The sequence below is a fragment of the Amblyomma mixtum genome, chromosome 8, assembly GCF_055824585.1.
Source record: "Amblyomma mixtum isolate Tamu chromosome 8, ASM5582458v1, whole genome shotgun sequence".
Lineage (NCBI taxonomy): Eukaryota > Metazoa > Arthropoda > Arachnida > Ixodida > Ixodidae > Amblyomma > Amblyomma mixtum.
The window spans coordinates 23978812-24006668 of NC_143019.1; the positions used below are offsets into that span (position 1 = coordinate 23978812).

The 27857-nt window shown below is 47.2% G+C and overlaps 1 protein-coding gene, 3 non-coding genes and 1 pseudogene across 9 annotated transcripts in view; 2 read left to right on the top strand and 3 right to left on the bottom strand.

Annotated features, from left to right (window-relative positions):
- Nucleotides 1-4191: 4191 nt before the first annotated feature.
- TRNAT-AGU (transfer RNA threonine (anticodon AGU)) lies at nt 4192-4265 on the top strand. Its single transcript has one exon. It is a non-coding gene; the product is annotated as a tRNA-Thr (tRNA).
- A 1787-nt stretch (nt 4266-6052) lies between these two features.
- Nucleotides 6053-6126, bottom strand: TRNAT-AGU (transfer RNA threonine (anticodon AGU)). Its single transcript has one exon. It is a non-coding gene; the product is annotated as a tRNA-Thr (tRNA).
- Nucleotides 6127-9063: 2937 nt separating this feature from the next.
- TRNAT-AGU (transfer RNA threonine (anticodon AGU)) lies at nt 9064-9137 on the bottom strand. Its single transcript has one exon. It is a non-coding gene; the product is annotated as a tRNA-Thr (tRNA).
- A 1891-nt stretch (nt 9138-11028) lies between these two features.
- Nucleotides 11029-15548, top strand: LOC149331715 (iris pseudogene; annotated as a pseudogene). Its single transcript, XR_016285095.1, has 2 exons — nt 11029-11124; nt 14131-15548. The product of XR_016285095.1 is annotated as an iris pseudogene (transcript).
- Nucleotides 15549-23856: 8308 nt separating this feature from the next.
- Nucleotides 23857-27857, bottom strand: part of ena (ENAH actin regulator enabled) — a 116102-nt gene continuing 112101 nt past the window's right edge. For 4 of the 5 annotated variants that reach the window (XM_089556826.1, XM_089556829.1, XM_089556827.1 and 1 more), the window contains exon 11: nt 23857-26987. In XM_089556826.1, the coding sequence (XP_089412952.1) occupies nt 26959-26987 (29 nt within the window). In that variant the 3' untranslated portion in view covers nt 23857-26958. The remainder of the gene's footprint in view (nt 26988-27857) is intronic. The other variant, XM_089556830.1, reaches the window with a different exon arrangement.

A 27857-nucleotide genomic window follows, 5' to 3' on the forward strand; every position in this document is an offset into this window, starting at 1 on the left:
AATACCAACCCTGGAGTACTCGTCAATAGGCATGGCTCGTCAATGTTTTGCCAGAAATTTTTGTTTCAAATGCCAGATAAAGAGTGTGGCATCCAAAACCAGGTAATCGAACCACCTAACCCATGTTCAAAAAGAGATGCTATATTTTTGTTGCGCCAGAGCCATGCAAAATACTCTTTTTTTCTTTATTGCCGGATTTCAACACAAAACAAGTGGATACAGACAACAATTATATCAGGGGCTGAATTAAGGAAAGATCATACCACGAACATATCACAAACGGATCAATTAGCAGAACTATTGATCGATACGTCCGGTAAATTAGTGTCGACCAATAGCAGCGGCGCTTTTTGACCGTTTTGTGATTGTTTTGAGATCGTGATCGTTCCGTAATTCGGGCCCAGCTCACTGCCAAATTGTTCACGTAGAAATAATAATAATAATAATAATAAAGAAGCCGTCAGCCCCATCTGGGCTGACTTTGTCGAGTTAAACCATTCAACTGGGTGACGGGTTTCGAACGCATGGTCGTACATTGCCTAGCGTCTATCGATATCGCACTACGTATTAAAAAAAAAAATTACAAATTTTATCCAGCACAGCGTCGTCAGTGACACGACCAATGAGCCATGTAATGTAATGCTAGCAAAACAACAGTTAAGACCCAGCATGACTGAGCAGTGCGACAGCAGCCTCTTTTGAGGCGGGGTTTCACGGTTCGAACCACTGGAAGTTTTCTATGGAGGAGAGGCGCAAGAGGCGCCCGTGTGCTGAGCGATGTCAGCGCCCGTTAAAGATCAGCTATTGGTCGAAATCATTCCGAAGCCTTCTACTACGACACCTCTTTCTCTCTTCCTTCTTCCACTTCCACCTTCCTCCCTTCCCTTTCGTCGCAGTGGAGGTATCCACCGAGTAGTAAGACATTGATTAGTATGGGGCGACCTAAAAGGAAATAAAAATAATAAGCCCCTGCCTGCACCACATACGTACAACAGGCTTAACCCGATTCGAAAATAAAAGAATAGGCCGATGGGCAACTTGTAATTTTATTGCGAAAGCAATACTACTTGCACTTTCACGCCTTTGCCGTGCCGCGGCGGTGACCACCATTGACCTTCATTTGACCTTGACTGCATTAGATTGGATTAGATTAGATTGGATTGGACTGGCCTGGACTCGATTGGATTGGATTGGATTAGATTAGAGATTACATTGGATTGGATTGGATAAGAGTGGATTAGATTGAATTGGATTGTAGTGGGTTGCATTGGATTGGGTTGCATTGGAATGGATTGGATTGGATGCGATGGGATTGGATTGGATTGTATAACCGATGCATCACCACAAGTCTAACCACAAGCACCACCACCAGCTACACTGCCAGCTGTACCATGGCGTAGGTACGGATATTGTTTTCGCAATTACCGGGCTTAACCAAGCTAAGCCACAGCGAATTTTTTACACCCGTAGGTGGAAAGGTAAAATAAAAGGGGAAAAAGCTACTTTAGCGACCCACAGCCGGGGAAGCGGGCCCGGGAAGACTCCCCTAATCTTCCCAGTGAAGTAGCAGGAAGGATTGGGCTGTAGGAATGGGAAGTTGGAAAATGGTTTGGGTTGTGGGAACTGGGTGGGATTGGGGACAGCAGGGTTTTTGTCCATATTTGATTGATCCTGAGCTCCTTTTCAGACCTCCTTAGAGGGCGAGCACTCAGCTCCGCCAATAATGGGCCCTCGGCGTCGAGCGCACTCCCACACCACATAGTACGTTTTGCCGGGATCTCCGACCGTCTTATACAGGGAAACCTACAGGGGTTCGACAAGGATCCCCTCCCCCAAGCCAGGTTCCGCCACCCCGACCGTCCCACAGTACTAAGATGACGGAGTTTTCACACCACTCGTTCGGTGCTTCGGCTCTTACTCCAAGGCAGTCGCACACACAGCGGGAACCCTTTCGCGGTTTTCACAAACGACGCTCCACAGGCGATCGACCCTGACATATATGTGAGACTCCTACATTTGCCTGGAGTCTCAATTGATGTCCGCAGTTCTCATCGCATGCTACCACAAGATAACACGCTCGATGTCTCCCTGCGATTTCGTCAGGTCTACTAACCGCTGCTCAGTATAACCGCCGGGCTTTCCCAAGTTTCGGGGTTTACTGGCCTCCCGAATGGGCTACTAACTCCATCACTTTTCGTGTTTTCGGGCCTAAGGGCGACTTCCCCAAAACTCAAGCTTGGTTCGCCCAGCCGCATACCCCCGCGAGGCACCGAGCTCTTCGGAATCGGAAACCAACGCGTCCGCAGCTGAGTGGTACGCCCTCGTACCGAGAGGGAACCGTGTGGCTTTAATTTTGACATTTGAAATGACCGCGTCTACCGAGGCGATCGCGCCGAACGGAAAAACGCCTAAGTCAGGACCGTGTCTACAGGGGCGACCACGCCAAAAAGCAAACAAGTCGTTCTAGCCGCCAATTCTGCTTTTTTAGCCGGATTCCACGTGCCCAGTCCGTACCCAGAGTTCGGACCTGCCTCCCCACTAGGGCAACAGGCATCGTGGGCGCGACACGCTCACAATATCGCGGAAAGACTGCTGCACCCTTTCCTGGGGATTCGCAACCCCTAGAGTGGGTTCCGGCGGCTCTATCGCACCGCTGTGCGCTGCACCGAAACAAAGCCTAGCAGCCGAAACCACACCGGCCTGTATTCGGTGGCGGGGATGGGGGGGGGGGGGGGGGGCACGAGCAGGCCGCACAGTCAGATTCCGCCCCCCCCCACCCCCCCCCCAGCAGTAAGACAGTAGGGAGTTTTAGAATACCGGAGCGCTGCTATTTTGCGCATGCGCATTTGCAACCCGCTATTTCCTTCATCAATAGGGCCTCCGCATTCTAAAACTCCCTATATTTAGTGAGTTTCAGAATACGGAGACCCTATCGATCCTATTGTACATGCACTGGCGCCCCGCTATTCCCCTCTCCCCGTAATCGATAGGCTCCCTCTACTCTCAAACTACCTAATTTGTGCGTCTTCCTTTCCCTCAAAAGCAATTTTCATCACACAGAACAAAAGCTATCAGCGGGGGTCTCAAACCCACGGCCCGCTTGCGCTTAAAGTTTCTGGGAGTGTCTTGCATGGCAGCAACATCCTGTCTTCTTGTTCTTCAACCTTATCGCGACTCTTTATCTCTGTCTGCTCGGACAGGTGGTTTACCGCTTCTTAAGAGTTATAGTCAGCGGCTAGACATGTTTTTCCGCAAGTATAGGTGTCCGTAATCTACTGATATGGCACTGTCTCCAGCTTAAAGTCAGCGTTCGAATTTCGCCACATCTCAGAATGCCGAAGAATTGAAGCTGCGTCAAGTGGCATAGGAAGCCCGTGGAAGACAAAAGTTTGCGGTACAGGCGCGCGCGGTGAGATGAGTTTCAGCGCCGGCATATGGCAGGTGCTTGAATTAAAAAAAAAAGATAACTGTAACGTCAATCTCTCATACGTTAAGCTCATTTTCGTGTAACGACTTACTATCGTTTGTTTCTTTTTTTCTGAAATTGATCATAGCACATGCTTGTTGTCTGTGCATGGACTATTACGGCCCTCCAGAATGGACCAAATGCCAAAGTATTCGACAATTAAATAAAAAATTTAATACATAAAAGCAGCGCGTAAGTTCCGGTATCAAATAATCCGACGATATATTATTGTACGCTGAATTAGAAAATGAAGCTTAAATTTTTTTTCAAGTCAACTCAGCTGCGGTAAAGCGCTTCGAACTGACCTGGCCCCCCTTGCCCGTCTATGGGAAAAGTGCAAAAAGGGGCAGGAAAGTCCAGAAGAGCAGCTTTGCCCCTTCGATGTAAAACTCTCAAGAAGTAAAAAAAAAATGTGAAAGAAATCCCAGTGCATGACCATGTCACGTGGTACATAAAATGTGGGCGAGGAGGTATCGAAGGAAAGAAAGACGAAATGACCGACTGCCTCTAGGTGGGCATCAGAACCACGCCGTGCGGAAGATCTCAAGGGAGTGAGAGTTCTTTTTTTTTTGTTCACTCAACAATGGTAGACTGCCAAGCTAGAAAGGGGCAGGTATGCTCGGCGAGGTGCGGAGTCGACGTGCACAGAATATTAATTAGGTACGCAAAGTCGAACTATATCCGAGAGAAGCTCCAGAAGAGCTCACCGTTGTGCATTATCGGGCGGCGCCGTGGCTTAGTTGGTTAAAGCGCCTGTCTAGTAAACAGGAGATCGTGAGTTCGAATCTCACCGGTGCCTTTCCGTTCTGTTTTTGCACTACTTTTTTGTTTCATTGCAACGCGATGACAATAGACGATCTTATCTACTGCAGCGTTAGGTCGCCAGTTTCTCATTAGTTCTTATTTATTCTCACGCCGTATCCGCCCCCCCCCCCCCTCCCCTCCAGTTTTTACGACGTTGGAAAACCCTACCTCCTACCATCTCCAAAACAACATCAAGATGGCTTTTCGCCCACGCGCTCTTTCTCCTCGACCCCCCCCCCCCCACACACACACACCTGCACGCTCATGACACCCCCTGGAATGCTGTACGACGTATGGTTGCGTCATAATTTTGGTACCAGTGTTGTTGGGGAAAACTGGTGCCACATGAAAGGTGGCCAGAGACGGGTATACATATATGTAGGCAAACGGCATTATGTATATGATTGTCTGAAGTGGCGGTGTTCGGAGCGTGCGTCATACGGCAGCTTGATGACGCCACTCTAATTTTCTTGCCATCGCTGAGATTTTCTGTACTATCTTTTCTGCACACACACACACACACACACACACACACACACTGGCGGCTTTTCACGTAATGGGACTATTAATGCTTTCGCATTTAAAAAAAAGCTTTTTTTCATTAAATGTGCAGCATTATAAAGCCACAATCAGTTGCGAACTCCGCGTTTCAACAGAACACAATTTTTCGCCTTTCTGCGCTCAGCTGTAGTTGCGCAATAGCGTGACTGGTGTTTTTACGCCACAGGATTCTGCGAAGCTTTCGCGCAGGGCTATAAGTGTGGCTCGCCAGACGTGGTTTGTACTCCGGAAAGACAAAAAAAAAACACATTTCTGGTATCGATATGCGATCTGGTTGGCGAGCAGCTTATGACCAGTCTAGTTTAACGTAGCTATCTACATAAGTGCGTCGATCGATCGATCGATTGATTGATTGATTGATTGATTGATTGATTGATTGATTGATTGATTGATTGATTGATTGATTGATTGATTGATTGATTGAAAACATCTTTATTCACTGAATATTCTCATAACATGTGGGTGTGCCGCCTAGTCCGGTAGTCCACTGGTTATTGCTGCTGCGCTGGCCCTCCCCACCAGCCAGTGCTGACGGTCAGGATCATCGCTGAGCAGAATAGCCTCCCACTGCTCCTCCGAGGGGTTGGGAATGGGGTCAACTAAGGGATTAAATTGGCATGCCCACACCATGGGGTAGAGGTTAGTTGCATGTATGGTGGCTCTGCAATGGACTATGTTCTACTGTGACCGAATATGTGTACAGACGGTGACTTCTGGAGTGGATAATGTTGCGCTGTGAGTAAATGTGTGCATAGATGGTGACTGCGGAAGTGGCCTATGTTCTATTATAAGCGACTGTGTGCATAGCGGGGCAGATCTGACCGGTTTTAGGATATTATTAACATATAAGTGAAGCTACGTTGGAGCAATTGCCGGCAGAATAAGCAAGACTAATTCCACCTGTAGTTACAGCAACTCAACTCAACTCAAACTCAGAGGTTAGATACCTCTCCACAGTGTGGGCACTGCGAAGAGTATAGTGTAGGGTACCAGTGGTGTAACTTAGCTGGCGTTGGGTATGCGTTGGTTTGTAGTCGCCTAAGGATGTGAAAGAAGATATCTTATAACTGGGGACATAGCAGGGGAAATGTGCGAACAGACCCTTGCCGTAGGAATGAACAGGAGAAAAATAGGTTCGAAAACAGGAAATGAAGTGCCTATTTAGCATTAAAGGTCATTAGCCCGACTACTCTTATTTTGATTAAAAAAAAGCAACGGTCGAGGCACCGGTGAGATTCGAACTCACGATCTCCTGTTTACTAGACAGGCGCTTTAACCAACTAAGCCACGGCGCCGACACAGTGGCGATCAAAGCTCCATTGTTCTCGCGCATAAGTCGCATGCAATCGGACTTTCCGGATCTGATTAAAAATCGACGCACGCTACCCCCCCCCCCCTGACTCTGCCGAGCTCCCAGCCGTCAAGGACACTGAGCGCTCGCTCTGTTCATAGCGTCACACAGCGACTGCGTTCGGCCCCTTCCGTAATACTCTAAAAGGCGGGGGCTTTATCACAGTTTCACTGCTGAGAAAAAAATTGGAGTTGATACTTAAGCTCCGCGTTAAGGGTTTGACGCGATAGTTAATGAGTTAATGTCCATTTATGCGGAATTGGGCATTTTCTGCTCAGTAGCTATTCATGGTTTGGTTTATGGGGTCTAAAGTCCCAAAGCGACCCAGGCTATGAGAGATGCCGTAGTGAAGGGCTCCGGAAATTTCCACCACCTGGGGTTCTTTAACGTGCGCTGACATCGCACAGTACACGGGCCTCTATAATTTCGCCTTCATCGAAATTCGGCCGCCGCGGATAAATCCATGGGAGCCCTCATACTACTCCTGACGCAGTGGTGCAGTGGTTAAGCGATGCGCCACTGCACCGGAAACTAGTGGAGTTACAGACATTCACTTATACTTTAACTGAACATTTACTGCATAATCTCAATCTCAGCCTCCTGACCTTTTGTGACATATTTCTCAGCTATGTGAGCTTTTGTTTCAATGCAAATCTATTTTAATGTTCGAAATTTTTTTTCACCTCAGTTTGGAACAATTTTTGCCTTGTGCGGGCGACTCTCCATTTGCGACGTCACAAACATTTCTGGGCCGTTTATACTCGCTCCGGACTTTCTGAACGAGAAAATTTGGGCTGGTTACAGGGATTTATATTTCATAAAGCGGCCTGGTCATCATTAATTCAGCCAAGCAATACGAGCACGAGAGTTCTGCCAATAATGTTAGGGACGTTATTTTGCGAGAGTGCGTTGTCGGGCGCGTTGGTCAATCATTATCAACAAAGGGTACTGCGCACACACAGACGAGGACGACAAGTTTAACATAGCAAGCGCAGACTCACGAATGATTTTTATTCGAAAGTAGACGCATCTTTTATAACTTCAAATCGTCACATCAAGGACTATGCGCGGTCCAAAACTTGTCCTCTTTTTGATACAAGTTGATTGATACAAGTTTGATTGATGGGTCACTTACACTATAATCCCCTTTCTTTCCTATGTAAAACGCTTCGGAAAGCTCACGTACTACCTGGTCACGGATTCTCTTCAAAAGTTTTGTTTCTGCCGACAAAGGGAGGCACGGCTTATTGAATGCAGCGTCCGAGCATGCACCGCAGTGAAGGGGTAAATTTGACCCTGTTTTGGACTTCATCCAAAGCTGGTGTTCTCTTAACCAGTCGTTTAAACATCGGCCCGTCTGGCCGACGTATACCGTCCCACAGGTTAGGGGGACTTCATGTCAAAGTGAGGATTGATGACCTGGAATCACATCGCAACGGTAAGGTGTTACAGTCGTTTTGTGAGAGTGGTAAGCCGTTGCCACTGAGTGCCTACACCAGCCAGAAAGGCGTCATATAATGCCTGTATGGGAGATGTCAGATGTGACTTCCGGATGATCGCTTGGCAGTTTGTACGAAAGCGCATGTTCCATAATGAATTCTGCTAATTTCCTGGCACCTGCCTTGAGACTGAATGATTGTGCTTTGTGCTGACTGCACCAGAGTCATTCAGTACCGTACTGAGGGAAATATTCCATGAGGATTATTTGTATTCGCGGTGCAGGAACACTATGACCATCGTGCACTTGACAGTGATTTGACGTATACAAATGCTTCATATTCCTTTAAACGCTCGGCACTGCGTTCGTAATAGGGAAATCGGTAGCCCTGTCTCTTGCAAGCCCGAAATGAATGCTGCCTAAAAGGGTGACGCTACTTTCATATTAATGAGTACTAAAAACTGCGACTGAAGAGGTTTTTGTGCACACTCAGTTTTGTAGATGTTATCGTGACACTGCGCTCTTATGATCATAGATCAGAGAACAGAGAGTGGCACGCCACATGCCATAGTCTTTGCGAAATGTCGCATGCCAAGCTGCTATTTGCATTTGTACTAGGCACAAAGCAGTCTTTAATGAGGTCCGTTGTTTCATTGAAATTTTTCTGGGCAGTCTCCTAGAGCAAGTGCTAGTTTGAACTTTTCCTATAGCTGCGACTGCAAGCTTACTATTCATATTTGTATATTCTCCCGTGCCTTCCCTACATTGGCCATTCTGGGAGCGCTCGGTTTTGTTTCATTTGGTCTGCGTAGCTTTTAATAGTGTTGACAAAAACATCTGTTCTCCACGGGTTTCGAACGGCAGCCCTAAAGTGGTGCGCAATTTACAGCACTTCGTGTTTGGACAGAGCACAATATTTCGCCTTTGTGCACACAGCTGCAGTTGCCCAATAGCGAGACTGCTGTTTTTACGCCACAGGATTCTGCGAAAATGCATGTCCATGAATCGCTTATAGACGTCGATATGTGGCGCTGCATGTTCGTATACACCCAGTGGTTTTCGTGCAGGGCTATGAGTGTGGCCAGTTAGACGTGGTTTACCCTCCAGAAATACAAAAAAAATACATAACTCATTTCGGGTATCGATAAGCGATAACCAGTCTTGTTTAACGTAGCTGTCCACATCAGTGCCTCCACTATTTCAACGGCAGTCCGATGTGGCGTTTTCGGCAAATCATGACACCTCCACCACCTCTTTCTTCTTTTCGCGCTCTCACTTAGCGCTCTCCTTGGTGTGTGAAAGAGGGTTACCTCGTGTGACATAGCAGGGGGAATGTAGGAATGAAAAGGCCGTAGGAATGAAAAGGAGAAAAATAGGTTCGAAAATAGGATATGAGTGCCTACTCAAAGCCTGTATTGCAATAAAAAAAAACAGCAACGGTAGAGGCACCGGTGAGATTCGAACTCACGATCTCCTGTTTACTAGACAGGCGCTTTAACCAACTAAGCCACGGCGCCGACACAGTGGCGATCAAAGCTCCATTGTTCTCGCGCATCAGTCGCATGTAATCGGACTTTCCGGATCTGATTAAAAATCGAGGCACGCTGCCCCCCGGACTCTGCCGAGCTCCCAGCCGTCAAGGACACTGCGCGCTCGTTCCGTTCATAGAGTGACACAAACAGCAGAGAGTGGAAAAGTGCCTGGATTGAATATCGCGTCTTCCTCACATATATGTAGCATAAGGACGTACTATAGTCGGATACAACTTATGTCTGCAGTGAAGCTCCGCCCACATTCAGCCTCCGCACACAGAATTCCTCCACGACGAAAAAGTAGTCAGCTGCTTAAACGATTCTTGTTACCCAGACAAAAAGCTTATCACAAAAAGAAAAGATTATGAGCTCTACAATTTTGATACGTGGATTGTTTGATATAATCAAACATTAAAAAACTGATTTCGTTGCCTGCTGCGATTGGGCAGCGGAGTAATACAGATCGCCGCGGACCGCGGCCCAATGTTATCAACTGCTGTTTTTTTTTTTTTTAAGTTGTATCCTACTATAGTATAGGGAAAAGTGGCGCCACCGTCTGCAAGTTTCTTAAGAATGCACTTGATCCACGGCGGGAATGCCGGGAAGATAAGGTTTCGGATTTGGCTTGGCTAAAGTTGGACAGATACCGTGGAGTCTGCCTCTGAATCGGTATAGCTGTGCCGTAGTGGAGGTCTCCGGAATAATTTCGACCGCCTGGAGATCTTTAAACCGCACAGCACACGGGCGCCTTTTGCGTTCCTCCTCCATCGAAACGCGACCGCCGCGGTCGGGTTCGAACCCGGGTACTCCTGCTCGGTAGACGAGCGTCTTTCCACTGAGCCATTGCGGCGAGTGGAACAGTTACTGACAGATCACGTCAGCCTCCTAGCCATCTGTGCCATATTTCTCAACCGTGTGGCTTTTGTTTCAGTGCGAATTGGACTTTAATGTTCCAAATTTTTGTGACCTCAGCTGGAACACTTTTTACGTTCTGCGAGCATATCTCCATTTGTGACTTCACAAACATTTCTGGGCCGTTTATATTCACTCCGGGCTTGCTGCACGAGAAAAGGCGGGCTGGTTTCGGGCATTTGTGATATTTCATAAAGCGGCCTGGTCACCGTTAATTTAGCCAGACAATGCGAGCACGAGTTGTGGCAGTAATGTTAGTGACGTTATGTCTGCGCCATGCGAAGCGCAACCTTTTGCCGCCGGCTTTCTATTTATTCTTATCTTAAAATTGTTTTTCTCCCTATTTTTCCAAATCCTTTATCGCATTGAAGAGAGGAGGGGTAATAAATATAACTCAATCGTAGCCTGAAAATGCACATTTGCGCGGTGAGGCTTTCACATTAATGATATAAAAGCAAATTACATCTAGAAACACTAATAATTTCTTGACGATCGTCATTGTAGAGCTATAGTGTGTCTTCATACTCGTTGGACGTTTGCAACTTGAGACGGCACTCGGCACTGAACGTCAGAATTAGGCCACCAAGCGTGTCGTATTCGCCCATTCATCGATACTCGCATATTTCTCCAGTTCCTTACATTTAAAACGCATTACTGCCTCAAACGTGATTCCGCGGGGGCTTTTCTAGCAGGGTACTTTTCTAGCTTTTGCCCACTGATATTCATCCGCCTAATGAAGGAGGAGGTAAACTTTAATAACGAAGAGGTCTTAGGCGCGGGTTGAGGCATGAGGTGGCGTCCCCCACTCCGCGGTGGGCTCCTCTTCTAGACGAGTGGTTTTACCAGCATTTGAAACGCGCGCTTACCTCTTCAACTAGGTGGCGCCCCATACCAGCCGTTTTCTTTTACTTCCGGCGAACGCGCGACCACCGCTCCACTACTCGCATACAGTTTCTCTAGTTCCCTAGGCTGAGTACACAAGTGTCTCGTGTCTCGTCACCGCCCACCGCCCCTCTTGTTGTTCACGCTGTCACTCTTCATAGGAGGACGCCGCGGCTAGGTAAGCCAAATTGTACAATACTGGTCACTACCGGCTTGAATAGAAGAGGTGTAGGAGTGAATGTTTTCATGAATTCATGAGCTAATCGCTCCTGAACGCAGACAGTCAACGTCCGTGCTGGCGTGCCGCCCGGCGCACGAATCTGTCTAGTGTTTGCGTGCATGTTGGGGAGGCGGCGCCCACTTTTAATCGGCTTCGCGAGAGCGGTTTTCATGCCGATTTTGTTCTTTTGTCAAGTCGCCTTGCGCGAGCCTGAATGTGGCGCGGATACACGCTTGTCGTTTTGTAAAACCATGCAGGTGGAGATAGAAAATTGGACGAAATCACAGAGTGCTGACGAATCGACTTGGCGTGTTGTCCGATCTGTTGGTGCGGATTTGTTTACAAACTAGGGTTTGATTTTGACGCGGTATGTATGGTCGAGAGCTCTCTCAATTAGCGCCCAAAAACGAGGTGGACCCGGAAAATAAGCTGTAGTAAAAGGTTGTGAAAAAGTTTCACAACACCAACTTTTGGGAGACCGTTTCTGCCACGACGGCTGTTTGATGACTGTTTCTACCGCAATGTTTTGAGTTCTGTTTATAGCGGCAGGTGAATTGCAGTAAGAGTGTCAATGGCAGGGTGCATATGCGAGCGGTGTTCGGTATGTTTGCCTCCATCAACTGAAACATATTGCACTTAAAAGGAAGCTCGGAATGACTTGTTTCCGTGGAGGGCATCAGTTTGTCGAACAGATACCAAGACTAGCGATAAGCTTCCGACACTGGTGCACTATCTTTTGGTGTCGTACGTCGCAGAGGAATGATAGCGACAGTTTTGACTCGCAAAACTTCCCTAGCCTCTGACTCTTTCCGAAGATGAAGCAACTTCGGAAGGTTATGCGCCTCGCGTCCCACGCACGGAGTTAACCAATGCAATGCTCGGCCGGTGTTGTCATCAACCGCCCTCGCTTTAAAACCACGACGGCAAGCAGAGACTACAAAAATAAGGAAAACAGAACTAGTTCGTTAGGCTGCATTTCGCGATGTTTAGTCTTTTTCGCGCTGTTTTTACCCCTTAACATCTGTCTTTAAGTGCACAAGTGGCAGAAATGCATCACCGTTGGTGTCGACTAGATCGAAAAACGATATTTCCTGAAAAAATAAAAAAAAAGATAATTGCAAACATTCATTTCGAGGTTTTCGTGAACTAATTCCAAAACTATCATTATTATCACCAGTGATGTTACGTTCACTGAAGGATAGAAGCCTATCCCATCGATCTCCAGTTAGACTTACATTGCGACAGCTGTGGCCATCCTGCAGTATGCCAGCAAATTTCCTAATCTTATCTGCCCGCTTTCACTCACGGCCCTGTTTTTCCTCTCTTTGAGCCTGTACTGTTTCCCTAACACACCAACGGTTATCACTTCTCCGCACATTGCATGTTCCGTCGAAATCCGTGCCGCTGGGATATCAAACTCGAGCTTGTACTCAAGCCCTTCCTTCTTTCTTCCCGCCATTTTTCTTTCCAGATTCCTAGATGCACTAGAAGGAAACACATGTGCACGGGACGAAGCACACTTACAGAAAGGCTAACAGCGAAGAAACATTAAAATCTGAACCACGAGCTACAAAAGGGGGGAATTGTCGAGGACAAAAAAAAATTTTACTCTTTTTACCCAGCGCACGAGCTGCCAACGAAGTTCTTATCCGGTTCTATGAGTGGAACAGATGGTCGACACCTGCTTTAACTATATGATAGGCTTTGAGTAATTTGCGCACTCTTTATGCCTCAAAATTACGGTCGTTCATCCAGCTTTCGATTCTACCTCAATTTTCCTTTCCATGCGGCGCGCTGGGATGTTGCCAGTTTAATTTTTAGCTCTTTCTTTTTCTCAGTTTCACTTCTAAAAATTGGTATGGGCCGCACCTTTTAAATATTTTGACAAGGTGCTGCTCTTATACGAAAGCGGCATTTTTTCAATTTTTCGTATATTACTGTGGAACCGCAGATTACCCATACTCCGTTTGTGCGACTACCCGTATGTGAAGACTAATTTGGCACGGCCTATTCGACTCTTTTTAAAAATTAATACACTGAAGGCTTATATGATGCGACAACCGGCATCTGCGACCCTCAGTAAAACAGGCTTTGTGGGGTGCTTTATTGGCAGACCAAATAATTGCAAGAATGAAGGAGCTGCCACAGTCCCGCGGAATGTGCCTTGCGAGGAAAATATAGATACGTGTAACCGTACTGCTGTATGACGACTTTTCATTTTCAAATTACCAGTTGCCAGATCAGGGAGAGCGCCCCTTACGCGAGTCTATTGGCTTTTGCATCGGGCGAGAGTTGTCGAAATCACTCCTCTCTGGACTCTCGCGAAGTGGCTTCGCTACTTCTTCCACCGTAAGCGCCAGTTAACTGCACACACTACCACGAGCGGCCGTGGCACTACAACCAAACCTCATCCACACTTCAGTAACACGCAGATTAATTGCAGTAGTGCGCGGAAGTTCATACAGCTGAATGGTTCAATGTTAGTCCAATGTATTTAGTCGAGTTCCCCAACGTGGACGTGATTACAGTAAGGTGCAATTCTAAGAAAGGTGCATATCTTTGCTTAGTAGCTGCATCACTGCGCTCACATGGGAGCTGTTACTTGCTTAATTGAAGTCTACTCCGCTGTGGGAAATTCTCCGTCACTTAACTGAATTGTTCTCTGCTCGAGTCGATCAGTGAAGCATCACACCCTCCCGTTCTGCCAGAAGTCAATGCTAAAGCGACTGCCCCGGACACGCAGTGGTTCCGGGTTCGAGTCCCAGACCAGGATGAATTTTTATTCAACTGCGAAGTGTCTGACAAAGCTGTGCAGTTGTTTTTTTTTTTTGTAGCCGTAATTACTCCGTTAATAGACTGGATGACGTAACCGCCGAAAAGGCGTGCACTACGCCGCCATAGGTGGAAGCGAGTGTGACATGGTCTTTAGTTTGCAGACTTTCACTCATCGTGACATCTTTGCAGATAAAGCAAGATACTGCACTTGCTGCTGCTGCTGCTGACTGCTTGCTTACCGCTGTCCACCATGGCGGAAGACCTGTCGAGCGCTACGCTGGCCTTCAGCTTGAATCTCCACCGGCAGCTCCTGGCGGCTACCACTAGTGGAAGCGGCAAGAACGTCGTCTTTTCACCGTTCAGTATTGCAACCGCCCTGTCCATGACCTTGGCCGGAGCTCGAGGACGCACTGCTGAAGAAATCGCCGCCGTCCTACACACTGGCAAGCTGAAAGACGTCCACGCCAACTTCTCCGAGTTCCTCGCCAAGATTTCGGGGCTCGCGCCAGACGTGACGCTCGAAGTCGCCAACCGTCTCTACTGCGAGAAGACCTACAGTATCCTCGAGGAGTACACCGACGCGTTGAAGAAGTTCTACGGCAGCGGCGTGGAACCCGCGAACTTCAAGACCGAAGCCGAACAAGCTAGACTCGCCGTCAATGCCTGGGTCGAGAAAACCACCAAGTCTAAGATCAAGGACCTTCTCCCTTCGGGCACCGTGGATTACGACACCGCGCTCGTCTTGGTCAATGCCGTCTACTTCAAGGGCCTGTGGCAGGAACCGTTCAATCCCAGGCGCACGTCTCAGAAGCACTTCCACACGTCCAAGGAGAAGACCAAGAACGTGGACATGATGCGCAGGGAGGGCGAGTACCGAATGTGCGAGAAGTGCGATGACATCAAGGCGAGCGCCATCGAGATTCCTTACAAAGGCGGCAAGACGTCCATGTTGATACTCCTGCCATACGATGTGGAAGGGCTGACGGATTTAGAAGCTGCACTGACGCCTTCGAAGGTGGCGGATGTCCTGAAATGCCTTGGCTCGACGAAGACCGTCAAACTTAGTCTGCCGCGGTTCAAGGTCGAGCAGGCCGTCAACCTGAAGGACACGCTGTCCAGCATGGGTGTCAAGGAGCTGTTCGCCGAGACCGCCGACCTTTCGGGGATAGATGGAAAGCAGGAGCTGTCAGTGTCCGCTGCGGTCCACAAGGCGTTCGTGGAGGTCAACGAAGAGGGCACCGAAGCAGCGGCCGCGACTGCCATGCCCGCAGCCAATAGCTGCGAGATCACGCCTAAGTTCACTGTTGACCATCCGTTCATGTTCCTAATCCGAAGCCACAATCCTGACATTGTTCTCTTCCTCGGTTCCGTCCGCGACGTATAAGGGACTGGACGGCGCCCGTCACGCCGAGGTCTGGAGCGTAGCTCTTAATAGTATACCAAATGCATAGCCACTGCTTAAGGCCCTCGCTGTCAGACCTGATTTCAATAAGATTAAGGAGCGACAGAAACGACGCACCGATGGGGCCAAAATTTGGTCGTTAGGCAAAATGGCGCTTTACAATGGAGTAAACAAATGATTTGCCTAGAACCGCCGAGGGATCGGCTACTAGGTCCAAAACACAAGAATTTTTTGAGGAAATACAAAGTCTTTCGTTCTGACAGAGAGCAAACTAGCAGGCTGTACCTTTGGTCAGAATTGTCCCCAGGAACAGGGTCTACCGCGGAGCTGTGTAGTCGAGCATAGTGATTGCCCCTTATATCATCGAACAATTGAGCTGCGTTCTTTGGCTTTGCGGGCTGCTGAGTTTAAACTTAGTTACCAGAGTTAGATCGCTCCAGACTGTAACCGTGGCGCAACGAAGAGTGGATGGTTGTGGGTCACAAAGTTTGTACCAGCACTTTGCTATTTTTTATACAGTACGGCCCAGTGGTTGAATCGTTATTGTTGTTGCATATATAGCGACGTGTAGTGTGTTTGTAAGCGCATAAATATGAACTAATAAAATCTGTGAAGCAACCAAACTGTCTCGTTCCGATGAAAAGTAAGACGCAGGCCTAGTGTGACCGTTGCTGTGTCGATATAAAGCGACCTAGCAGCGAATAAAGATCGAGCTAGGGAAAGAAGCATATGTTGGCTACAGCTCTCGATTGACTATTCACATCGCGGACGACACAAGCAGCAGGCAGTGCATTTTAGCTTTCAGTTCACGCACAAAAATACATCGTCAAAATTTTCTTGCAAATAATGGCACTGGGCAGGAAGAGGATTAGAAATTTCTCAAGATGCACACACAATTTGTGTGCCCTTGCAAACAGCAGCGGACGGACGGCCGCGGAGCGGCCCTCCAGTATCTTCATGCGAATGATGCTGCTCTAGTGGTGAAAGGGACGCGAGACTGCGAAATTGTTCAGCTACAATCTCTAGTTGCTTTAATTCGCTATAGAACAATGGGGACTAACACATCCCGCATGAGGCTATATTGTAGCTTTTTATGCCCCAGGCACTGTACGTTAGGCATAAAAAACCTCTAGTTGCTTTAATTCGCTATAGAACACTGGCAGCTAACACATGCCGCATGAGGCGGAATGACAGAACGGAGAGAAACTATAATACAGCTGGTTTAGCACGCCTCACGTGACCCTAACTGAACTCAGACGTCATAACCACAGTTCGACTGTTGAAACCGAGACATATGAGAGAACACATTCAATCGAATTATTTACCGGATGCAGGCGAATTCCATGTGGCGATTTATGTTTACTGACTTGCACATGAGTCATGACGAATATGGAAGAATTTTGATGGACGGAAGAATTTTGGCGTTGTACTCCAATATTCGAGATGACCGGCGTGGGCTGGAGAGCGCCCGAACGCGGATGGCTTGCACGTGATGTCGTGGACGTGCGCATCGGAAGAGGTGGTGGTACGCGGACTAGACGCGCGCAGGGTTTCACTGTGGCGTTGTTGCGGCTAAAGGAAGGATAAAAAGGAAATTTCACCGGCCTGCCGACTGGCTCAAGCTGAGCCACAACCGCTGCCACGTGCAGATAGAGAAGAGTTTGAAGATATGAGGAAGGCGTGAAAGAACAGACGCGCGTCACAACAGCGTCCGCCGAAGCGAAAACGCTGGCTGCAACAGATATCCCCCCACCACCACCACCACCACCACCATGCGCGCGCGCGCGCCGTGTCCAGGGTCCATCAGGATAAACATATTCAGGACCGCCGCACTGAATTCTTCCACGAATAAAAAGTAGTCCACAAAACTTCTCTCGTTAGCTAAATAAGAAACTAATCACCAGAAAAAAAGTTATCTCGAATTTCGATAATAAAGTCAGACATTAGAAAGCCGATTTCGCTCGTTGTGATTGGCTAACGGAGTATGACGCCGCGGACCGCGGCCCAGTGTTAGCAACTGCTGTTTTTTTAAGTTGCATTCTGCCATAGTCATCCGCCGCGGTGGCTCAGTGGTTACGGCGCTCGGCTGCTAACCCGAAATACCCGGGTTCGATCCCGGCCGCGGCGGCCGAATTTCGATGGAGGCGAAATTCTAGAGGCCCGTGTGCTGTGCGATGTCAGTGCACGTTAAAGAACCTCAGGCGGTCGAAATTTCCGGAGCCCTTCACTACGACTTCCCCCATAGCCCGAGTCGCTTTGGGACGTTAGTCGTTATATGATGTCTGTGCATTTGCGCGACATACTAAGTTCCGCTTCAGTAAACGCCCCTTTTCATCACCGCTTGAATGGGTGGAAGGCTTTACGAGGACATTTCCTCACTGTAAATCTTAGTGAGACAACCTTGCGGGAAAATGTTGTCCGTTTCCTCTGACAGGCGCCTTATAGCCTCTACAGAAGCTATGGCGTTCAGAGTATTCACCGACGTCACAGCGGCCGCCATTTTGGCTGCGGAGCACTGCTAAAGACCACCGGCGTGGTTATCGCCTTTCTCCGGCCTGCACTGCTGAAGCTACGCGCTGGACGACAAAACAGAGCCTGTGAAATCTAAGCTCGGTGTACTTATTCATTTCTTGAATACGGTACAACCTTTACCTACAATGTTTACTGTTCAAGCCGGCCCGACGCCATGTGGAATAGGTGATCCAGCTGGGCTCTGCGGTTTAACCTTAATTCTCACCTCAAGTAGACAGCTCAGCTGCGTTGTGAAGGAAAGCGTGAAGGGAGAGAAAGATGTGATAGGAAAGAGGCAGAAATCATGCACGGTCGAAGGCGCGCGTTGGTGGGCACACACATATATGTACTCTGGTCAGGACAGTCGCGCAACATATGTACAGTCGCGAGCAGTCGCGACCAAAAAAATATTAGCACAGATAACTGGCGATCAGAATTGGGATATCTCACCACGCGGCGCTACGGTTCGCAGACCTGCCTATCGGGCCATTTCCATGTTTGCAGCCTAGGGGGGACGGCAGGAAGTAAGCTTTATCAAGCGTGCACCGCTGGAGGTTTGAAGTGCTGACCCTACATGACTATGCATGCGGCATTTATTTTGGCTCGGTTATCATGAGCAAAGATGGCTTCCTTTTCTCACTTTTTTTTTATGTGCGATGGTTTGTCAAAAGGAACTCGCGGGAACAATAGCTGATAGTGCTGCTTTTAGTCATTAATTCTGCTGGGTCGTGACAGTCCGCTGAACCCCCCTAATACTGTATAATAGGAACGGCCCGGCACACTCGTTATCAGCCTCTTCGCCATTCCGGCGCACCGGTGTTCCGTCATGTGTGCTAATCATTTTTACCCGTGACTGTAAAAAGCTGCGGAAGATCCCAGAGGGAAGGGATGCGAGCAGACCAAGAACGCACCCGTTTTAAAACCATGCATCAGAAGCAAGCATTGATAGAAATCTCCAAAGAAGAGAGCACACGCACTCGCTTTTATAGAGATTTTCATCAGATAGAGGCAGATGCCAAACACATGCTCTTTGGAGCCTTGCGAACAGGAGCAGGCAGCTCCCAAGGAGCACAGGTAATCGGCCCAATATTGCAAAAGGATGGTTTCACTCTGGCCCTTTGCCAATATGTTTCAGATATTGGGCCAATTACCGACATTGAACTACCTCCACTGTACACATGCCAGGCGCACACAGGTGATGTTCAGGGAGTCCTTTTTGGAAAGGTAAGACATAACTTGGGAACGAAGCGGCAGATGCCAGCCAAAAAAAGGCTCTCCCACTAATGGCATCAACATAATGCCATATGACTCCATCTGTGGCACCACAATAGCAGGCGTACCTCGGGAGAGCATGCTTTCGAGCTAACTGGTGTGACATGATGTGAAGTCAGTGCAAAAACTAGACAAAGGAGAGAAGAGAACGCACATAGACATTCACCAGTGGTGCAAGGCTGTTGCCCTTTGGGCATAGAAACTTACATGGCCGTACTAACACACCCGGACGTTTAAGACATTTGGAGGTCACCGACTTATGTACAGTGTCCGTAGTATTTGAGGGCGCATACAAATTGGCAGTCCAAGGGATGTGATGCGGGCATCTTAGAGCAGATATTCGGATGCTCCACAACCGTGCAGACGTTTAATAACAAGGCATTTGACGTTCGACAGACATCTGCTGGAAACTACCTCGGATGGACATCTTTACCCGAAGATGCCCACCAGGCGAGCACAAATTATTTTTGAATTAGTCCAATTTGCATCCACAAGATGTCCACAGGACGTCCGCTTCTGAGCCTGGGCATCCAGTGGCTATTGAGTGCTCACTGGGTGGATCACGAGGTCAGAACAGATCGGCACCATTCAGTGGAGGGCCTCCTTTGAGGGGCATCTGCAGACTTGTTTTTGAGTTGCATCTGACTACTGTATGCAAGCTTTTGGATAAAGAAAAATATAGGTGCTATTTAACCTCCTTTTGTACATGTAGAACAAATAAACAAAATGGGGGCAACTCAGTAAGTGGTACATGAAATAACAGCAGCACAAAGTCATGCACAACAAAAAAACACGTATGAACACTCAAGGTACAGGTGCCCACAAAATGTATTGCAACGCCGAAATCACAAAAAACATCAATTTCCTCGCTGACTAAAAGCGCAGCCAAGGCACTGAGGGGTGCATTCTGCAGGTCGTGCTTGGAACTACAAAGCACACCCTTCAGTTCATGGCTGTATGCTTAGGTTGCCCAGTATTTAGTACTGTGTTGCAATTTTCGTGTTCCGAAAACTTTTGTGGGCACCAGTACAATGTGTTGTATTTCTTTTCTGTAGCCAGTATCCTCAGTTTTGATACAACACATTTCATCACAACAAAAGCTAAAAATTTATGAAGAAAAATGAGAGCACACTACAGTTAGATTGAAGTTTCACAACCTAGAAGTGACCATTTGCCTATGAGAAACATAATTAAATCAAATTTGGAGCCTAAACCACACTGATGTGCTTCAAGGTGTATCTTCAGGGCAAAGTTCAGACTCAAGACTTCTCAGTACGAGCGTCTCTCACACCTCCACAGGACGTCACATACTTGACAAGCTTGGAATACGCTTCGAAACAACCGCACCCGACAGGGTCCAGCTTCCACACCATATCCACAGTAACCTTATCGTTACCCCTCTTCCTAAAAATATGCACCCAGAGTATCATGTCGCTCGCCGCAAGCACAGGGCTAAGTCTCTGCACAAAAAGTATTTAACAGATCGGACAGCAGTCTATGTGGACGCCGCCGAATACCCCGACCGCGAAGCTTTTTTGCTTGCGGTTGTAAACTACTGTGGACGGCCGCTAGTTGCGTGCTCCATTCCCGTCAGATCGCCTGAAGAGGCCGAGGAGGCGGCCATAGCCTTGGCGATGGTCTCCACCTCTGCAGAAACCATCTTCAGCGACTCTAAATCTGCGATTCGTAATTTCGCCAAAGGCCGAGTCTCCCCTGTCACCCTCTCTCTCCTCCACTCCACCAAACTTCAACTCCGCCCGATCCAATTGATCTGGGTCCCTGCGCACTCATCGCATCCAGGGAACGAGGCGGCCCACAATTATGCCCGAGGATTCGTCGACCGGGATGTGGTGTCGGCCGTCCTGCGGACGGCGAGAGATCGTATGGTCACATTTCATGACATAACCATGCACTACCGCTTAGGTAGACTTCTATATCCCCCCGCACATAGTTCTCTCACCAAACCCCTAGAAGTTGCGTGGAGACAACTCCAAACGAACACCTTCCCCAACCCCGCGATATATGCCCGCATATACCCTGGGGTCTACTCCCCTTCCTGTCAAATGTGTGGCCAACATGCCACTCTATCTCACATACTCTGGGCTTGCCCTCGGGACTACCCCCCTAGAGGCTTGCAGCTCTCGAATCCAGACCAGTGGGAGGCCGCATTGCTCAGTTCCGACTCGGACACACAGATCCGGGTTGTGACAAGAGCCCTAGAAGTCGCCGAACGCCACGGGCTCATGGCCACTGGATGGGGCTGTAACCCCACACCGTCAGATACATTTGTCGACGAAAATAAAGTTTATCCTCCTCCTCCTCCTCCTCAGACTCAAGACTGCGCTTCTTCCAGTTTCACTTCAGTTTACAATGCAGGGGTGGGAAGGTTCAAATCCGTGCCCTCATTATGTTGCCCTCTGTCACTACCACACCCTTCCCTCTGAAAAACTGTTTATGGGTACCAAAAATACAAGTACCTTATAACCTTACTCTTGTGCCATTACATTTCTAGCTATATGAATCAAGCTGCTATGCAGTTAAGCCCACTGAAGTGCAGCTAACTTTGCGGTACAGTATTTGAGGGCACGAGGTAAAGAAGGAATGTACGATTAGATCGGCATTACCAAGTCCCATTCTGCCTGCGACCCACTCTATTGCCTGTTTTTCTAGAATGCAGCACTGAAGCCTTCAACACAGCCATACTTTGGATGCTCCACACATTATCTTGGAGCTGCATAACATACTACACTTTTACAGGCAGCTCTCGAAATGCTGTTCTCAGGCACAAATAACAAAAGGTTTTCTCATAGTATGTTTATTCACACTCTCATGTATCATATGTCCACATGTGTCCAGTAAAGAAGAGCTCTCGTACAGTCCAACACACGAAAAGAGAAAAGGAACGGAAGAAAAAAAGAGAAAAACAAAAGGCACCAACCCATCCAGAGTGTGCATGGTTTTGCGGGAAACCTGTATACGACAATTCTGCACGAACCAAGTGAGGAAACTGGGCACACGAAACTACATCAATGTGCATTGCAAATAGAGTTCAAAAACTGCCAGGTCATAAAGCCAAGTGATAGTGAGCACAAAGAGTTCACGTGATGACATCGGAAAATTTAAAAGTGGATGTCCCAAAGACGTCCACAGAAGTCCCGCCTGCTAGCAGCATGAATGTTCAAAAACGACTGGTTTCTAAGTCTTGCAGAAAGTAAAAAGAGCTTTAACACTCCTCACCCAGCTTTTTCTTTTATGGAACCAACATGAATCAAAAGCACCGGAAATATTCTGACATCCCGGCCATTATGGCGAGTTGAACATTAAAGCAAACACTAAGCACTTGCTACCAAAATGAATAAAAATCAATTGTAAGCTACCAAACACTCGCACAAAATGTGCAACAAGCAGCAAGACAGGGCACAAGGCAGAAACCTGCAAGGGAAGAAAGTAGGAATTAAGAAGCTCGCCTTAAAATTAAGAAGGTCGTGGCCTTCCACATATTTGTCTACAATCGGTAATCGTACAAGTCCAAAACGAGCATTTCAAAAAAGGAATGTAGGCAAACCTCAGACAATTCCTTCGCCTGCAACAGCACGACAATCAAACTCAAACACACACCACGATGTACGATAACACTTCCCCAAAATGGAGACCTAAAAAAATAAATATGCAAGCTCAAGGCAAAAAGCAAGTGGACTATGAGTAAAATGTGATAAGGCTACTCAATCACTCCAGGTGAAAGAAAAAGCCAACCTCTGCCATCATTCTTGCGTGCACCATTAAGGGCAAGCTAAGCAAAAGCAAATATAGGAAACCAGTGCATTGGGCTAGCTAGTCGAAACAAGGAAATCGAAGGAATAACAGGCGACCTTTGCTAAATGCATCTGAACATTGCTCAAGAATTCCTTACACTTGTTAAAACGCAGATAGTGACAGGAAAAGATAACTGTTCAGGAACAAATTAAAGTGAGCTACTTTGTCGAAATTGTTACCAAAATGCACGGGGATAACTTGGAGACAGTAGGAACCTTGTGATATTGCAGAAAACGGAAAGTCGAGCATCGGATTTCCAACTAAAAATTGCGAAAATAAATTTTTCACCTCATCTGCCTCAAACTTTGAGAGATAGAAACGGTTTTTAATTGTAGGGTGTTTGCAGTAAGAAAAAAAGAAACAGCTTGCACAGAACTATTGAATTTGCACACCACAGGAAAGACAAGCTTGAAACAACAGAAAGAGAGAACAATGTATAAACAGGAACTTCAGAGTTTTGTGTATTGAAGAAAAACAAGATTGCTTAAATGTACCAACGGCCAGCAAAGCCTACAATAGTGCATTCACAAAGTACTGTGCACACGAGAAAAACAGAGCAGCAGCAATTGACAAGCTGACCCGAAAACCTTAAGAAATGATGTGGAGGCGCCAATTTTGAACATGGCTACCGTAATGAGTCATCATCATGGAGCAAGAACACGCAGATGGAGGAACTCCACTCTCCGACGGAGTGTGATAACATCACGGGTGGCCCGAGCAGCTACAAGCGACACCTGTTGGCCAAAAAGACAACCACCCCCACACACTTTTTGTGTTAGCTGTGGTGCCAATTTTCACTGAGTAGTGTTAATGCACCCTCCAGTAATTCATTTTGGGTTATGCACATAATTTTAAGCATGCACGTTACTACGCTTGCTTATTTCTACTGCAATATGCAACATGAAATTCATGCTGCAAGGTGGCGCTAGTATATGTGCCCTCAGTGGCATTCTTTCCTGTAAGTCATATTACACAGTCATCTTGCTCATGTCATTAGTGGTCCTGCCCTCTCCATTCTTGCTCCATGATCATCTCCAAATCAAACGCTCTCACGAAGTCGAACAATCCAAAACATAGGTTACGACTTTATCTCCAGATGTGCATAACTGGTGCAAAGCAACATAGCAAGCAAGAAAATTCACTAAAATCTTAAAAGAAAAACCTATCATGTTCCTACCCGCAAAAGAGCAAACAATCGACAAAAAAAAAGAGAAAAATATGTTCACCACTCGTCTATTTACAATTTGGCTCGACATTTGATACACACAGCACCAGCAAGACTTGTACAAAATAAGAAAAGACGGGATAGAGAGAGATCGGCTCATATGATATCTTTTTTCACAGCAGAGACGGTACATAACCGGTGCACGTTATACATGCTTGCTTAGTAGTGCCTTGCACGGGGGGTTCATCCGCAGCAAATTCCCGCTCATTATACATGGAGCTCACGGGGCCGTCGCCTGTTTCCTTGACCGCACACAGCACATACACGGATACACCACTCTTCCACTCAGTCTTGACCAGCAAGAGGCGATTGAACAGAGGAAACAGACTCCCTTTCAAACTAAAAAGCTGTTTGGAAAAACGAACAGAAGAAATAGAAACTCTGGACATTATACTGACCCACCAATGCACCGCGATAAAAGTGTACTTCATTTCATTGATCTGTCAAAAAAAATAAAAACCACAATGGGCTCTCCGTTTGTTCATTATTCCTTCATTATCTTGCCCAAGAGATCAAGTTTGAGTGCTTTGCTTAGAACAACCTACAACTGTGTAGTTCAACTTGCAACAACTCTCAATATTGCCAGAGCATGGCAAGTAATTTTACTGCTGGCAATAATGCGCTAAACATGAACTTCCCAGCTAGGTAACTGAGGATGACCAGATGTGAAAACGCAGCAATATATACTAAAATTTAGTTTTTACACCCCTAGATCGAAAAAGATAATGCGCAACGTACAATGCAAATCACAAGCACAGCTGAAACCTAGCATTTTTTTTTCACAAAATGTTTTCTCAATGTCACCCCAAAACAATGTCTCACAACAGCCAGCTCAAAAGGAAACGGAACAAAACTTGTCCAGGCAAACAAAGCAGAATAAAAAAAGTAATAGAATCATCAAAGTCAACAGCTATCGAATAAAACCAAGGAAAGTACGGCAGGATATCGGAGGTTTTCAAATGTGTTGGGAGCATGTTTTTACTATCTCTTCAGGTAGTGGTCAAATCTTAAGTATGTAATGTATACAAATAGCAAAACGCACATCCCCACCACAAACAGAAACCCTGCAGTACCCCAGCACTCTTTCCTGTTTCAATGAAGGTTGGCTTACTTCAGATATTGAAGTGAGAAGCCATTCTGCTCGCAGATTTCAACGAATTCGCAGTGAAAAGCGAAGTAAAATGAACAAAAATGAAATACACAGATACTGCCCAAACAATAAACAAATGAAGCTACTTCAAGTGCAAAACACGATATATCTACCCCCCCTCCTCCAAGAAAAAAAAAAAGCATGTCTTCACAACACTTGCACGCATCCACACACAGACACACATGCTGACACACACACACATGCATGCATAAAAAGCAAACCTTGGTTGCGTAAGCTTAAAAAAGAAAGTTGTTTTTTCTTCACTTCTTGCTATAAACATCACAGACTCGACACGTTAGAAGGTCCTTCGCGAGGGAGTGCAAATACGATAGAAGAGACGCCACGCATCATCCCCCGCCCGGCCTCCCCACTTACATCCCAACCCTATCCCGCCGGCAGTCCCGCCTACGGCTAGTGGTACACAATACTGTCTTACGCAGGGGATTGTAGTAACGCGGAACCGCGACGACATCAACAGTGAGGGATATACACAGCGGCACCGCCGAGCATTACATAGTCATCTCCAAAAAGTACAAACATGCACAAAAGCCTCCCACGCACTGTAAAAAAGACGACACTTCCGTATGTAAGGCAAGAAGAATTAAAAAACCCTCCGTTCATCATCATCATCATCACCGTGTAGTGGGAGCACGCGTGCCTTCTCACGCCACCCGCCTGCTGGCACTGCCCAGCTCCCTGCGGATGTTGTTCCGAACTAAGATACGTGTCTCAAACTGCCCCGCTTGGCAACTCCTCTACGTGGAAAGCAACTCACTCAAAAGTACGCTAAGAAGTACCTTTAAAAAACCCCCCTCCTTACAACACCGATGTCTCCCACGTCTCGAGAGTAATTGAAGAACGACTTCGCCGCCGAGTGTCAAGGAATCACCCCGTAACTACCCAGAGAACTGAGCAACTAGCTCAAAAACTCCACGCAGGCATCGCAGTCATCGATACATTGCGCGTTGACGCGTGCTCATTACTTCTTCATCTCTAACCTAACCCAGGGCTTTCTCGCTTGCAGCCGGAGCCGACGACGCGCACCACGGTACCTGTGAACGTGCATGGGAGAGGCCGCGCAATAAAAAGAAGCTACATCGGATCTGCGGTCATAATTTACGAAGGCTGAGGGTGCGAAAACACAGAATGAGGGATAAAAAAGAATACTAAAACGAGAGCGTGCTGCCACCTGGCAATACTAAGTGCATTTACAGAGTGAACTAGCCTCGCAACAAACTTTGAACAAAAAAAATGGGACTCACAAATAACACATCACACTCACTCGAGTTTGCATGAAATTCCGTGCTAACAGAGACACACCTGTGCTCCTAACAACAGACTAAAAAATCACGGCGCTGGCAAGAAATCAAATGCCGAACGCGGTAGTGTGGAAGCAACTAAAATTTGCGGTACAAAAAAAAAAGAAATATAAAAAAAAAACGGATGGAAAGCCGTTGCCTGCGTCCCCTTCAGTGTGAATAGTCCAAATCCCTTTCCTTCTTCTAACGGTGGACGCCAGGGCGCCACTCGCGTTTTGGCGGCGGCGTCTGAAGAGGCAAGAAGAGAGATCCGTAGCGACGACGTTTCAAGTCTCGTACACCGGATGGCAGCAGCGAATGAAGAGAAGACTCGGCGATGCTGTCCTTATCTTCGGTTTAACTCTATCTTGATAGCTGAGGGCAAAAAATATAGAGAAAATATGCAAGTTAGAAATAGGTTTAACTCATGGATCCCCAAAGAAAATCAAGGAAAGTCCAAAGTAAACTGTCTCACAAATGCAAGACATCAATCACCCGACAACACTGAATAAAACTTGGCACAACCACAAATGTTTCCAGAGGGGGAAAAAAAAAAAGCTCAATTAACTAACACTAGGAAGATATGACTAATATCAACCCGTTAATGGAAAGGTTTGGTTTGGTTTATGGGGTTTAACGTCCCAAAGCGACTAAGGCTATGAGAGACGCCGTAGTGGAGGGCTCCGGAAATTTCGACCACCTGGGGTTCTTTAACGTGCACTGACATCGCACAGTACACGGGCCTCTAGAATTTTTCCTCCAAAGAAATTCAACTGCCGCGGCCGGGATCGAACCGGAGTCTTACGGGTCAGCAGCCGAGCACCATAACCACTGAGCCACCGCGGCGGCCAGTTAATGGAAAGAATTGAAAATCAAATGCTTACCGCAATTATCGCTAAAAAGATGCAAGTTACTCATTTAGTGACCTTTCAGCATCCAAAAAAACAGCATGCATCTGTCTTGCTAAACATTTCAACGAAAGCATATTCAGACACTGCTGCAAGGCTACGTATCAAGTGTACTTTGAGAGGTACTTGAGCAGATGGAGAAAACAATAAACAACACGAAACGCAAGTCTAGCACAGTGTTTCGGTGTCACTGTTCAAATGAGTGTAAATCGAGCCAGCGCTAAATTTGCACACTGGTATTACACATTAACTGATTTCCACTGCACCATGCACGAACACACGGTGAGAAGAACCTATTAAAAGTTTGCGTCCAGTTTGTCTTTCTTTTCTTCCTAAC